General features: G+C 53.0%; 2 protein-coding genes across 2 annotated transcripts in view; one reads left to right on the top strand and one right to left on the bottom strand.

Annotated features, from left to right (window-relative positions):
* Znf398 (zinc finger protein 398) overlaps positions 1–3,295 on the bottom strand; it is a 21,893-nt gene extending 18,598 nt beyond the window's left edge. The window contains exon 1 of the mRNA XM_042677314.1: positions 3,228–3,295. Within this exon, the coding sequence (XP_042533248.1) occupies positions 3,228–3,251 (24 nt within the window). The 5' untranslated portion in view covers positions 3,252–3,295. The remainder of the gene's footprint in view (positions 1–3,227) is intronic.
* Positions 3,250–13,764, top strand: Znf786 (zinc finger protein 786). Its single transcript, XM_042677101.1, has 6 exons — positions 3,250–3,423; positions 5,389–5,481; positions 5,781–6,044; positions 9,534–9,660; positions 9,866–10,015; positions 11,725–13,764. The coding sequence occupies exons 1-6, from the start codon at positions 3,250–3,252 to the stop codon at positions 13,359–13,361; spliced, it is 2,445 nt and encodes an 814-aa protein (XP_042533035.1). The 3' UTR covers positions 13,362–13,764.

Below are 13,764 nucleotides of genomic sequence, written 5' to 3'. Positions count from 1 at the left end.
CACCGATGTACGCTCTGGCCCCGCAACCCACCCCGTTTACCACAACTATACCATTCAATAACACTCGAAAAAGCTGAAGATGCTCAGTCTAGAGAGAACATCTCAAACACTGCTAAATACCTGAGGGCTCTAAAACGAAAGGCAAAACGAACTTGCTTGACCCTAGACTGTCATTCAAAGGGGCAGATTAAAATCAACACATGGAAATTTTCAGGCTGGCAAGCTTAAGTCTAGATCTTTCCAAGAAAGTTAAGCTTTCTCATTGAAACAGAAAGTTGGTGTAACAGAAAGAAATTCCTACTGCAAATAGGAGGCAGGATGGTGCCCCCTGACCATACCTCCCTTCTTTCCAACCATCGTGACACAGCCTGGTGCCCCGCAGGCAGTGTTTCTCATACCATACAGTAGCTACACACCCTCAAACTAATATATATGAGAATCATCTAGAGATCTAGTTAAAATCCAGATCAGACTCAGTAAGTCTGGCAGGAAAATGAAGATGCTGCCTTTGCTGAGTCAGCAAGCACAGCCCATACCAGCTCCTGTGCACACAGCCCCTCACTCTAGGTGACATAGCCTCCTACTTTGTGAAAAAAATCCAGACTTGCCGGGCGCCGGTGGCTCACACCTGTAATACTAGCTACTCAGGAGGCTGAGATCTGAGGATCACAGTTCAAAGCCAGCCTGGGCAGGAAACTCTTATCTCCAATAAGCCACCAGAAAACCGGAAGTGGCGCTGTAGCTCAAGTGGTAGAGCTTTGAGCTGAAGAGCTGAGGGACAGCGCTCAGGCCCAGAGTTCAAGGCCCACGACCAACTGCCCCCCCCTAAAAAAAAATCCAGACTTCATACACTTTCCCACTTGAAACTTATCAGTCAATACATGCTGTCTTTGCTTCCCAAGGGGAAAAAAAAATTACCCTATCCGAAGCCAATTTCTACCAATGTTCAGAATGCCAACCTCTTTCACTCTATTTTCTTTCTTTTTTTTTTTTTTTGGCGGGTCCTGGGGCATTCGGCCTGGGCTGTGTCCCTGAACCTCTCTGTGCTCAGGGCTAACGCTCTACCACCTGAGCCACAGCACCAGTACAGGCTTTTTCTGTGTATGTGGTACTGAGGGCTTCGTAAATGCTAGGCAAGCACTCTACCACAAAGGCACATTCCCAGCCCTCTTAAGTCTTTTTGAGACAAGGTCTTACTATGTAGGCCGGGCTGACCTCCACCTCCAGAGTGCTAGAATTGCAGATGTGCACTACCACACAAGCCATAATCTCCCAATTCTCCATTAAGATAGGTTTTTTCCTATTTAGAACCAGAGCTGCTAGCTCCATGTGGTCATTGAGTACTTGAAATGCAGAATACATACATACATACATATACATATATACACAGAGAAAGAGAGCGAGAGATAGGTAGATTTACCGATCTATATCCTCCATACTGGGGCTTGAAGTCAGGGTTTTGTGAACTTACCTAGCTATTCCACTCAAAGCCGGAATCTGTTACTTGAGCTACACCTTTACTTCTTTTTGTTGGTTAATTGGAGCTGAGAGTCTCTTGGATTTGTTTATAGGGTCTTTCTTTCCTTTGCCACCCCCTCCAATATTTTTTTGCTGGTCCTGACTTCCAACCTCAATCCTTAGGATTCTAAGCTAGTGGCTGACACTTAGGAGTAGTTAGGATTCTAAGTGTCAGCCACTAGCACCTTTCTCATTAATAATTGTTTAAATAGTATTTTTCACATATTGAGCTAAAAATCCATCGTTAGTCTTCTTTATTCATCTGTCTGGAAGGAGTCCACTTTTTAGCTCAGGCTGGCCTTGAACTCATGATACTCCTGCGTGATTTCAGGCATATGCCAATCACATTGTCCTTTTTACTTTTTAAATATGACTACTAAGGAAATTAAAGTTTTTCTTACTGCTGTTTTTAATACCAGTACTGGGGCTTGAACTCAGGGCCTAGATGCTGTCCATTAGGCCTCTTCCACGCCAAGGCTAGTACTCTACTACTTGAGCCAGTTTAACTTCTGGCTCTGTGTGTGTGGGTGTGTGGGTGTCAGTCCTGGGGCCTGAACTTTGGGCCTGGGTGCTGTCCCTCAGCTCTTCAGCTCAAAGCTAGCACTCTACCACTTGAGCCACAGCACCACTTCCAGCTTTTTCTGCTTATGTGGTACTGAGGAATCGAACCTAGGGCCTCATGCATACAAGGCAAGCACTCTACCACTAAGCCACCTTCCCAGCCCCTCACTGCTGGCTTTTTTGGTGGTTCATTGGAGATGGGTCTCAGGACCTTTTCTGCCCACACCAGGATCCTCAGAACTCAGCCTCCTGAGTAGTTAGGATTACAGATGTGAGTGGCTGGAACCTAAAGTTTGATGTGTCACTTTGAGCATATTTCTATAGAACTCATTAAAGGTCTCTACCATTTTAATTTTTTTTGGAGGGGGACAAAAGGCCGAGGGGTGGGGGTAGGGGGAGTGGGGGGGGGGGGAAACAAGTGTCATTCTCCTTGGCTCCTTTCGCAACCCCAAGCCAGGGCTGGCTTCCCTCTGCTGCTTTCACTCACTTTCCAACCACGGATCACTGGACCTTCTAAAACATCTCCCCCTGAGAAGATGCTTCCAAGAAATACTGACCATTCCGTCTCAAGGGTCTGTGTGCGGGGGGGGGGGGGGGGGGGGGTTGTGGGAGGGTTGCGTGGGGGGGGACTATGTGCCTGGGGGGGGCTGTGGGCTGGACCGTTTGCCTCGGTGACCCCTAGCAACGGGTGCACGGCTGGGCCCGCAGTAAACAAGCACCCGCGTAGCTACCCCACTGCGAGCGCGCAGCCCTTCCTCCGGCGGAGGTTCCCGCAGGGCCTCGGGGTGTCTCGCGTCTTTCTCGGGGGGGGGGGGGGTCGGGCCCGCACGAACGAACGGCGATGAGAAAACCTCCCGTGCCCACTTCCCGGCCCTGCAGACGGATGCCAGGCGAGGCAGGGCAGCGCGTCTGGGCTAGGAAACAACAGCTGGGGGGGCAGTCACCCCGGAAGCGCAGAGCTGGGGGGCCGCGGGCCGGGCGCGTCCGCGGACCCGCGGGCCCGGATGGCGGGGGGGGGGGGGGCCGCTCGGGGCGAGACGGCGGCAGAGCCGGGCTCGGCAAACGCGGCCCCAACCGCGTTCCCCCCCCGCCCCGTCCTCCTCCTCCCGGGACTCGGGGTCCCCGCAGCCCTCGCGCGCCGCGCTTACCGGAGCTGCGGCCGCCTCGGCCATGGCCCTGCGCTGCCCGGCCCGGTCCCGGGAGTCTCCGCCGCCGTCTCCGCTCCACGCAGGCGCCGGCCCCGGTGGTCTCCCGCAGGCGTCGCGGCACGGCCCTGCCTTCCTCGCACCGACGAGGCCCGCACGGCAGCCCGGCCTCGGGAGCGCGGGGTCGCGGCGGGGCTGGGTGCGGAGCTGCCCGTGCCGCACCAGCTGCAGCGGTCCTCAGCTGGCGGCTGGGAGGGCAGCGAGTGCGCCGGCCTAGACGCGCCGCTCGCCCGTGCGCCCGCGCGGCCGGAGCGCCCCCTGGCGGCGCCCGCCGTCGGCTGGTGCGCGCGAAGGCCAGCCTCGTGTGTCTGTTCTGCACGCTCCCCCGGGAAGCGCGCCCGAGGACCTGGGGCGGGTGTTCCTTCACGGAGGCCCCGTTGTCAGGCCGCATTTGTCCTGGAGCCGGTAGAGAGGGGCGGAGAGTGCAAAAATGGGACGGGAAGACCAGGCCAGGGTGAGCGAGGATGATTAGCAAAAACTCACCCGTGGGGTCGCCCCGGGAGGCGGCCGCAGCCCGCGTGGGCCGGCGTGTTCCCGTCAGGGCGAGGCAGCCACGCAGGCCGTGAGATCCCCTCCGGCACGCTGTGGGCTGCAGGGGATCCTTGAGGTGAGCCGAGACGCGACGGGCGGCCCTTGCCACCCCGGCTTCCAGCAGGCCGAGAATCCACGCAAGCCAACGCCCCGAGACCCGTGTCTGTCACTCAGGACCATATGGGCACCGTCTGGTTGGGGCACTTAGGGCATCTTTTCTAGCGTGGCATCTGAGGTTGCCTGAGTGTGTACATCGTGGTCAGATGAGGAAACGTGACCGTTAAAATCAGAATAACACCATCATAGAATAGGCAGGCAATAAAACCAAGCTGAATGTCCTTCCCAAGAAAATCGGTTTGTAATTTTATTATACAACACATTAATAATATAAGAATGTAGTATTTATTTATTTATTTTGGTCGGTCGTGGGGCCTGAACTCTGGGCCTGGGAGCTGTCCCTCAGCTCTTCAGCTCAAGGCTAGCGCTCTACCACTTGAGCCATAGTGCCACTTCCAGCTTTTTTCTTTTTGCTTATGTGGTGCCGAGGAATCGAACCCAGGGCCTCATGCATGCAAGGCAAGCGCTCTACCACTGAGCCACCTTCCCAGCCCTTTAATTGGTTCTTAAAGTTAAAAAATTAAGGAACGGGAGGGAAAAACTGGGAGTGGGCAAGGAAAGGGATGACATAGTCCAAAAAGAAATGCACTCATGCCAGATGCCAGTGGCTCATGCCTGTAATCCTTGCTACTCAGGAGGCTAAGGTATGAGGATTAGGGTTCAAAGCCAGTCTGGGCAGGGAAGCCTGCAAGACTCTTATCTCGTTGACTGCCAGAAAACAAGTGGCATTGTGGCTCAAAGTGGTAGAGCACTAGCCTTGAGCAACAAAGCTCAGGGACAGTGCCCAGGTCCTCAATGTTTTGTGTTTCACCCAATTTCTAGAGAAAAAATTGTGGAAGCGATCTATAGTGTATTGAGCTACAGACAGTAACTTTCTATTTTATCAATTTAAGTTATAAATAATTTTCTGAATATAAAATTGAAAATATGAACAAACTATAGTGTATTTAGAGACTTTATTATAGCCTATATAGTCAATGAGCATTTTGTGCATTTCTCCTTATTGATTTTGCTTTCCATACATATATTTCCAGGTCTTTTTTTGGGGGGAGGAGGTAGTGGTGCTGAAACTGGGGTTTGGACTCGGGCCTTCAAGCTCTTACTTTTTTTTTTCTCTCAGGACTAGTGCTCTACCACTTGAACCACACCACCACTTCCAGCTTTTTGGTGGCTAATTGGAAATTAGTCTCTCCTATTTGTTGGCTCTAGCTGGTTGGAACCTTGATCCTGAAATCTGCTTCCTGAAAAACTAGGATTATAGGCCATCAGTACTGGGCTTTTCTGTTGTTAGAGACAGGGTTACACCATGCAGCCCAGGTTGGCTTTGAACACATCATTCTTCTGGCTCGGCTTCTCCATTAAACTTCTCTCTTTTTGATGTCTGCCTAGCCCCTAACTTGTGTGTCTCCATCTCCCTCCCGACTTTCCCTCTCATTCTCCACCTCTTTTCCCCCAGGATGCTGTGGGTGCCCTGCCCTCATCCCTTGGCATCTCTATCCACCTGTTCATAATGGCCCCAGGCCTAGAGGACAGCTCCTCTTGGTTCCAAGTATTCTATAATCAAGGGAGGGAGCTGGGCCTGTGCCAGGTCCTGGAAGTTCCCTCAACCAGCAGCACCCAGCCTGGCTGGAAGAAGGCTTGCTTTCTGGCAGGTGCACCCCTTTGTCCTCGTTCTGAGAGGGGACACCCCTTCCTGGCACCTCCTGGCAGTGCTGGTCTCCATTCCTAGGAATCCTGCCTGATGGACCCCATGTGCCCGTCCTCAGCTCAGGGCTGCCGGGGGAGGATCAATCTGACCCTGGGTGGCGTGTCCCGGTCCGGCCTCCGCTTTGGCTCTGGGATTCACAGTCTCTCGGCTGTGTCCCCTGGGCGCTCCCCGAGGGCGGGCCCGGGCGGCGCGCGCTCCTCCCGCCGGCAGGGGGCGCTGCGGCGCGAGCGGCCGCCTCCCAGCATGCCCCGCGCAGCGCGCCGGGCCGGGGGCCGCCGGGCTGGACCTGGGGGTCGCGGCGGAGCGGGACTTGGCACGGTGCCGTCAGGACGGTGGGCGTTACCGGAGCCAGCGCCCAGCCCGGGCAGTGCACCGGACAGCGGGCCATGGCCGAGCTGGCTCCGGTAAGGGGCTGTCAGTGGGGATCCCGGGTTTCGGGGTCCTCGGGATGCGGCGTCCTAGGTCCCACGGGGTGGGGCCTGGCCCCAGGCCCAATTAGGTTTGGGGTGCGGGGTCCGACCCTGGAAGGAGCCAGTGGCCACCGTGGCCAAAACCCGAAACCAAGCAGAGAGCCGCTGGAAGGGCGAGCGGCTCCTGGCGGGCGCCGAGAGCAGGTCAAGGGGCCGACGCGAGGTCAGAGGTCAGCTGCAGGGTCACAGCTTTCCCCCTGGACTCAGAACCGGAGGTCAGAGGTCAGCCGCAGCGTCACCGCTTAGCCGCTGGACTTAGAACCACTGTCTAAAGATGAAGCTTGGCGATCTTGTAATGGTGTGTTGGCGGTCCTGAATGAATGAGAGCCTTGCAGAGATAGTAAATGTGGTGTTGGGTTACTTGGAGTTTGGTTGGAATCAAGTGGCTGATTTTTTTTTTTAAGTCCTTTAGCATTTATTTACTTATTTTAAGATTGTCGTTTTAGGGCTGGGAAGGTGGCTTAGTGGTAGAGTGCTTGCCCTGTATGCATGAAGCCCTGGGTTCGATTCCTCAGCACCACCTAAGCAGAAAAAGCCCAAAGTGGTGCTGTGGCTCAAAGTGGTAGAGCACTAGCCTTGAGCAAAAGCAGCTCAGGGGCAGTGCCCAGACCCACATTCAAGCCCCAGAACTGTCCCCCCCCCCCCAAAAAAAAAATCCTGTCTTTTTACAAATGCTAATCCTGGGGTTTGAACTCAGGGCCTGGGCACTGCCCTTGAGTTTTTTGGCTCAAGGCTGGTGTTCTACCAAGTGAGCCACCATTCCACTTCTGGCTTTTTGGTGTTTACTGGTGGCCTTTCCTTTCCCCCAACTTTGAACTGAAATCCTCAATATCTCAGCCTCCAGGGTAGCTAGGGTTACAGGTGTGAGCCACCAGTACCTGGCTTAAAATTGTCTTTAAATAGTTGTACAAAGGGATTTCAGTTCAACAAAGCATCTTAATCAGTGTCACCCCTTTCATCCTCCCTCCTCTCTCCCCACCCAACCATTGACTCAAGTTTCCTAGTTCTATTTTCACAGATGTACATTGAAGATAATGACTACATCCACCTACCACCTATCTCCCCTTCTCCATTCACCACCCACCAAAAAAAAAAAACCCAAACCTTGCTTTAGCTTCTTGGTACTCATCTTGTTAAACTGCTCATTTTGCCGTCCAAAGTAGTTATACCATTGGAATCTCCTCAGTTTGTTTGTGCATATATACATATGACCCTGTATAGTTTTATATATGTTTTTAATTTAAATCTAACATCCACATATGAGAGATAACATACATTGCTCTCTGAGCCATACTTCACTTAATATAATGTTTCTCAGAGCCACCCATTTCCCTGAAAATCATAACATAAAATCATTTTTCCTGATGGATTACTAAAATTCCATTGTATATACATATATTTATACATATATATGTACATATATACATATATATTTATACATATCATATTTTCTTGGTCTCATCCATTGTAGGGCATGTGAGCTGTTTGGCTAATTTTTATTATGTTTTTCTCACTTTTGTATTGAACATGTTTGCTGATTATTAAATGAGTTGAGCTCATTAATTTTAAACTATCCTATATCACCCAACAAAGCCCACAACTTCTAGGGTTAAATGTGCTAAAAATATGTAGCACCTTTAAGGAGAGAATTTTAAATAAATGGAAGATTTGTCATTTGTGTGGATGAAAAAACTATAATAAAAATATTTTTCTTAGCTGGGTGCAGTGGCTCACACTTGAGTCCTCAGGGGGCTGAGATCTGAAGATGGTGGATTGAAGCCAGCCCAGGCAGGAAAGTCCATGACTTCTTATCTCCATTTAAGCACTAAAAAAGTCAGAAGTGGAGCTGTAGCCCAAGTGGTAGAGTGTTAGCCTTGAGCAAAAATAAAGCTCAGTGCCAGACCCTGGGTTCAAATCCCAAGATTAGCATACTTTTTTTTTCTTGTGGGCACTCTAATCCTAGCTACTCAGAAGGCTGAGATCCGAAGGACTCCATTTTGAAGCCAGTTAAGCAAAAAAGATTGAGAGACTCCTATTTTCAAAGTAACCAGCAAAAAGCATGACCTGGAAAAAATGACTGTGACATTCTAAGTAACTGAAGTTACAGTGATATGCTCTCATCTTTAAGAGTGTCAGCTGTGAGCAGTGAAGCCAAGAAAGAACTCAATGCACAGAGTTTAAGCTCTAGTACTGGGGAGGGGGCGGGAGGAAGGCTGCTGAAAACTAAACCATTGTCTTCTACACAAACCATTTAAATTCATAAGAAGGAAGTCTTGGCCAGGCATGGTGGCTCAGGCCTGTCATCCTAGCTACTCAGGAGGCTGAGATCTGAGGCTCGTGGTGCAAAGCCAGCTCAAGCAGGAAAGGCCGAGAGACTCTTATCTCCAATAAACCACTCAGAAAACCAGAAGTGGTGCTGTGGCTCAAGTGGTAGAGTGCTCACCTTGAGCTGAAGAGCTGAGGAAGCAGGAAAGGTTTCTCTCCCATTTCTCCCTACTTCATCCTTTTATACTAAATAAATTCATAGAGGGTGCTGCTGGCTCACACCTGTAATCCTAGCTACTCAGGAGGCTGAGATCTGAGGATTTCAATTCAAGGCCAGCTCAGGCAGGAAAGTCTGTGACAGCCTTATCTCCAATTAACCACCAGAAAACTGGAAGTTGCTCCACATGGTAGAATGTTAGCCTTGAGTGCAAACGCTCAGAGACAGCACCCAGGCCTAGGGTTCAAGCCCCATCACCAACATAGATAGATAGATAGATAGATAGATAGATAGATAGATAGATAGATAGATAGATAGATAGATAGATAAAATTGATTACTTGGACTTTGCCAGACAGCCATGCAGACATCCAGGTACAGAGAACAAAGAAAGGTTGATTGCCAGGAAAGGGGCCAGCAAGACTCCTTCTCACAAGGGAGAAGTGAGAAGAAGCACCCGCTATCATCTGGGGTGACCTATGTAACCTAGGAGGTCTAGGAGGGGCTAGAATGGGCTTGGAGGTGGAGACCCTGGTATGAACGTGAGGGCCAGGGCCTTCATCATGGCGAACTAGGATTTATGGCTGCTGCCCAAATAGTAGATAAGGGGCTCTGCAGCTGCCCAGACCTGAAGGTCACTCTAAGGGGCTCTGGCTGCCTTCTATGGTGGTGGCTGCCCCAGAGAAGAGCCATCCCAAGGTAAAGGGGTTGGAGGTTGATTATTTACTGCCTTTACAACATGGGCTTAGTGTTGCCTAGGAAGGGAGCGTGCTAAGCTGTGGAGAGGGGAAGGAGTGGACTAAGCTATGGGAAGGGAGCTCATTTCACTAACACAAATAAATAAAATCCTTGGCAAAACCTTAAAGAAAAATAAATTGCTGAGAGGGAGATGGAGTCATTGCTGCGATCATGACTGTGTCTGTATTCTGTCTGGTATTGCAGTTACCGCTGACTTTTGAGGACGTTGCCATTTATTTCTCAGAGCAGGAATGGCAACATCTGCAGACTTGGCAGAAGATGCTCTACAAGCATGTCATGAGAACCAATTATGAGACTCTAGTCTCTCTAGGTAAGAACCTTTCCACTTCAGCTAAGTCATGGAACTGGATCCTCTGAGATGTCTGGCATCTGGTAGTTAGATTTCCCAAAAATATTAACTCACAAGGACTTTTTACCCATATTCTTTGGCTAATATTCCTGTGAACATTTTGAACCACTTAATGTGTTTAAATATAATGCTAAGCTAAGCTTCCCTGTCTGACTTCTCTGTGCAGACAGTGATCTTTCTAAACCAGAGCTAATACTCTGGATTGAACATGGGAGAGAGCCCTTCAAGAGCTGGGAAGAATCAAAGAAACTAGACAGCATAATGCATTCCTCTGCTGAGGCGCATTTTGATCCAGTGACAGAGCAAAAGCTGTTGGGTGAGTATTAAGAAACCAGGGTCCTAGCCGGGCGCTGGTGGCTCACGCCTGTAATCCTAGCTACTCAGGAGGCTGAGATCTGAGGATCGCGGTTCAAAGCCAGCCTGGGCAGGAGAGACCGTGAGACTCCTATCTCCAATAAACCACCAGAAAACCGGAAGTGGCGCTGTAGCTCAAGTGGTAGAGCGCTCGCCTTGAGCTGAAGAGCTGAGGGACAGCGCCCAGGCCCAGAGTTCAAGCCCCACGACCGACAAAAAAAAAAAGAAACCAGGGTCCTATGCCGGGCACCAGTGGCTCATGCCTGAAAGCCTAGCTACTTAGGAGGCTGAGAACTGAGGATCAAGATTTGAAGCTAGACCAGGCAGAAAAGTCCCCGAGAGACTCATCTCCAATTAACCACTCAAAAATTGGAAGTGGAGCTGTGGCTTAAAGTGGTAGAGCAATAGCCTTGTGCAAAAAAGCTTAGGGACAGCGCCCAAGCTCTGAGTTCAAGCCTCAAAATCAACAACCACCACAAAAAGAAACCAAGGTCCTGATGTTAAGATAACATTTCTTTCTATAATCTTGTCTTCCTGTTTGGCTGACCTGAGACTAGATGTCTCATATGTTCTAGAGAAAGGGAGTAAAGCATAGTACTTAGGAGTGTGGGATCTGGAACTAGAGTCTGGTCTTGTTTTTTCTGAGTATCCTTGGGCAGGTGATTAAACCTCTCCATATTTCACATTGCGATCTATAAAAAGAAGCTAATGAAAGTACCTACATTGCAGGTTTAGTGCAGTGTTAAAGTGGGCCTGGCACACAGTAGAGCTTGCTAATGGCAGTGTTTTTTTGATAGTAGATGATAGAGAACAAAAGATATTCATTCTTATCTTTGTGACCAAATGGCTCCCCTCTCCCTGGATTCTAGAATAGAGCCAGTTCTTCCTGCCTGGTCTTAGGGTCAAAAAAATACACAGATGGGGCTGGGAAGGTGGCTCAGTGGTAGAGTGCTCGCCTTGCGTGCCTGAGGCCCTGGGTTCGATTCCACAGCACCACATAAGCAAAAAGAAAAAAGCTGGGGAAGTGGCACTATGGCTCAAGTGGTAGAGCTAGCCTTGAGCTGAAGAGCTGAGGGATAGCACCCAGGCCCAGAGTTCAGGCCCCACTACCGGACCCCCCCCCCCCAAAAAGAAAAAAATACACAGATGACATTAAGCTGTGGGATTTGTGGGGGCTGTGTTAGAAACTTAACTGCTGTCGATACCTTGGGGCAGCAGGTATGTCTGTATGTAAGATGGAGTAAATCTGTGTGATGAGTTTTACTCAAGTCACAGACTGGAAGACTAACTTGTTTGCTTTTGATTTCAAGAAGCCAGCTGGGAAGGTGGCTCAGTGGTAGAGTGCTTGCCTCGCATGTATGAGGCCCTGGGTTCGATTCCTCAGCACCACATAAGCAGAAAAAGGGGCTGGGAAGGTGGCTGTGGTAGAGTGCTTGCCTTGCATGCTCGAGGCCCTGGGTTCGATTCCTCAGCACCACATAAGCAAAAGAAAAAAGCCGGAAGTGGCGCTGTGGCTCAAGTGGTAGAGTGCTAGCCTTGAGCTGAAGAGCTGAGGAACAGTGCCCAGGCCCAGAGTTCAGGCCCCATGACCTACAAAAAAAATAAAAAAATAATAAAAAGAAGAAGCCAGCAAGCTGTAGAATCAGGAGACTAAATGCCATTTTCAATTAGATCCTTTTCAGGGCCACAAATCCTCTGGACCCTTCTTAGGAGAGAGGGAAGACATTTCCTTCAGGCCAGAGTCGGGCCTCGGCCTCATGACCCCACAGAGACTTGACACACTGGCTCTGGCTGCGGTGGCCCATGGCTCTAGCATGTCTGCCCATGAAGAGGGAATTCCAAGGCACAGAGCTGCGGGTCTCCCTGGCCCGCAGGAAGCCCCGTCCTGGCCAAGTGTCCCACGCCCTCACCTCGTCTGTGGGGAGAACTCTGGCAAGAAAAACCACTTAGTGAGGCACCACGTGGGCCACACCAAGGACCCGCCTGTTAGGGCTGGAAGGAAAGCCACGGGCCCTGCAAAAGCCCAGCGGCCTTGGGACGTGGCCGGGGCCCCGAGGCCGCTCCCGTGTCCTGCGTGTGGGAGAAGCTCCCAGGGGAAGCGGTATCTGCTGAGACGCCTGGCCAGGAAGAGTCCAGCCCCGGGCCCCAAATGCAACGTGTGCTCCCATCCAGAGCAGACCCTCTCCTGCCACCCCGTCCCACGCGAGGGCCCAGAGCCCTCCTGGGAGCCCCTCGGCCCCGCGACCCCCAAGGACAGCCCGCACTGGGCCAAGGCGCCCACCTCCTGGCGAGGACGAGGGGGACGGCCGGTCTCGCGCGGCGAGCGTGGCCAGGCCCGGGGCAGGCCCCGTGGCGCGCGGGCCCCCGCGGATGAGCCACCCTTCCAAGGCACCCAGGGCCAGGCGCGCGCCCAGGGCCAGGCGCGCTCGGGCCTGCGCAGCCTGCTGCGGGCATCGCTGCCTGGGCACAGCGACCCCAGGCCGCTCCCCTGCGGCGAGTGCGGCCGCGCCTTCTCCCACCCCTGCAAGCTGCGCGAGCACCTGCGCCTGCACAGCGGGGAGCGGCCCTTCCGCTGCCCGGACTGCGGCAAGAGCTTCCGCCTCCGGGGCGTGCTGCGGGCGCACCAGCGCACCCACAGCGCGCCCAGGCCCTTCCCGTGCGCGCAGTGCGGCAAGGGCTTCACGCGGCCGTCCAAGCTCGCCGAGCACCTGCGCCTGCACAGCGGCGAGCGGCCCTTCCCCTGCCCGCAGTGCGGGCGGCGCTTCCGCCTGCGGGGGCAGCTGCGCAGCCACCAGCGGCTGCACACCGGGGAGCGGCCCTTCCGCTGCCCCGACTGCGGCAAGAGCTACCGCGTCAAGGCCGACCTGAAGGCGCACCAGCTGCTGCACGGCGCCCAGATGCCCTTCCCCTGCCAGTGCGGCAAGGGCTTCGCCAAGCGCTCCAAGCTGGTGGAGCACGTGCGGACCCACACCGGCGAGAAGCCCTTCCCGTGCCCCGAGTGCGGCAAGGCCTTCCGCCTGCGCGCGCAGCTGCTCAGCCACCGCGGCCTGCACACCGGGCAGCGGCCCTTCCGCTGCCCCGAGTGCGGCAAGGACTTCCGGGAGAGGGGCCACCTGCTCCGCCACCAGCGCATCCACCGGCCCGAGCGGCCCTTCGCCTGCGGCGACTGCGGCAAGGGCTTCCTCTACAAGTCCAAGCTGGCGGCGCACGTCCGAGTGCACGCCAAGCCCTGCCGCGCCCCGCGGGAGCCCGACGTCCAGAAGAGGCGGAGCCAGCTGTTCGCCATGATCGAAGCCGACTGGAGCTGAGGCCCGAGCCTCCGCAGTCCTAGCGCCCGAGCAGCGGGCCTACTTCACGCAGGCCTGTGCTCTTATGAAGCATCACTGGCTATGTTTCTCAGCTATGAGTCAAAGAGGGGCTGGGAAGGTGGCTCAGTGGTAGAGCGCTAGCCTTCAGGCCCCACAACCGACAAAGAGAGGAGAGGCCAGATATTGGTTCTGCCTGCCATCTGAGGTGATGATTCTTCACAGAAATGCAAAGCTAGTTCCAACATTCCAGGGTGAGTTAAGATACAAGGGCTTCCAAAACCACGAGGCGAGGAAGACACTGCCCTGTCAAAGACGAGACCTCATTGTCCTCAATGTCTTTTCAATCGCTTCCTTACCCACCCCAACCCCCAGGTTGTTTTTGTTTTTGTTTCCGTGCCAGTCG

The sequence above is a fragment of the Dipodomys spectabilis genome, unplaced genomic scaffold (assembly GCF_019054845.1).
Source record: "Dipodomys spectabilis isolate Male_0828 unplaced genomic scaffold, ASM1905484v1 ptg000034l, whole genome shotgun sequence".
Classification (NCBI taxonomy): domain Eukaryota; kingdom Metazoa; phylum Chordata; class Mammalia; order Rodentia; family Heteromyidae; genus Dipodomys; species Dipodomys spectabilis.
The sequence above is the reverse complement of the archived record's forward strand: the minus strand, read 5'-3'. Positions and strand labels throughout refer to the sequence as shown.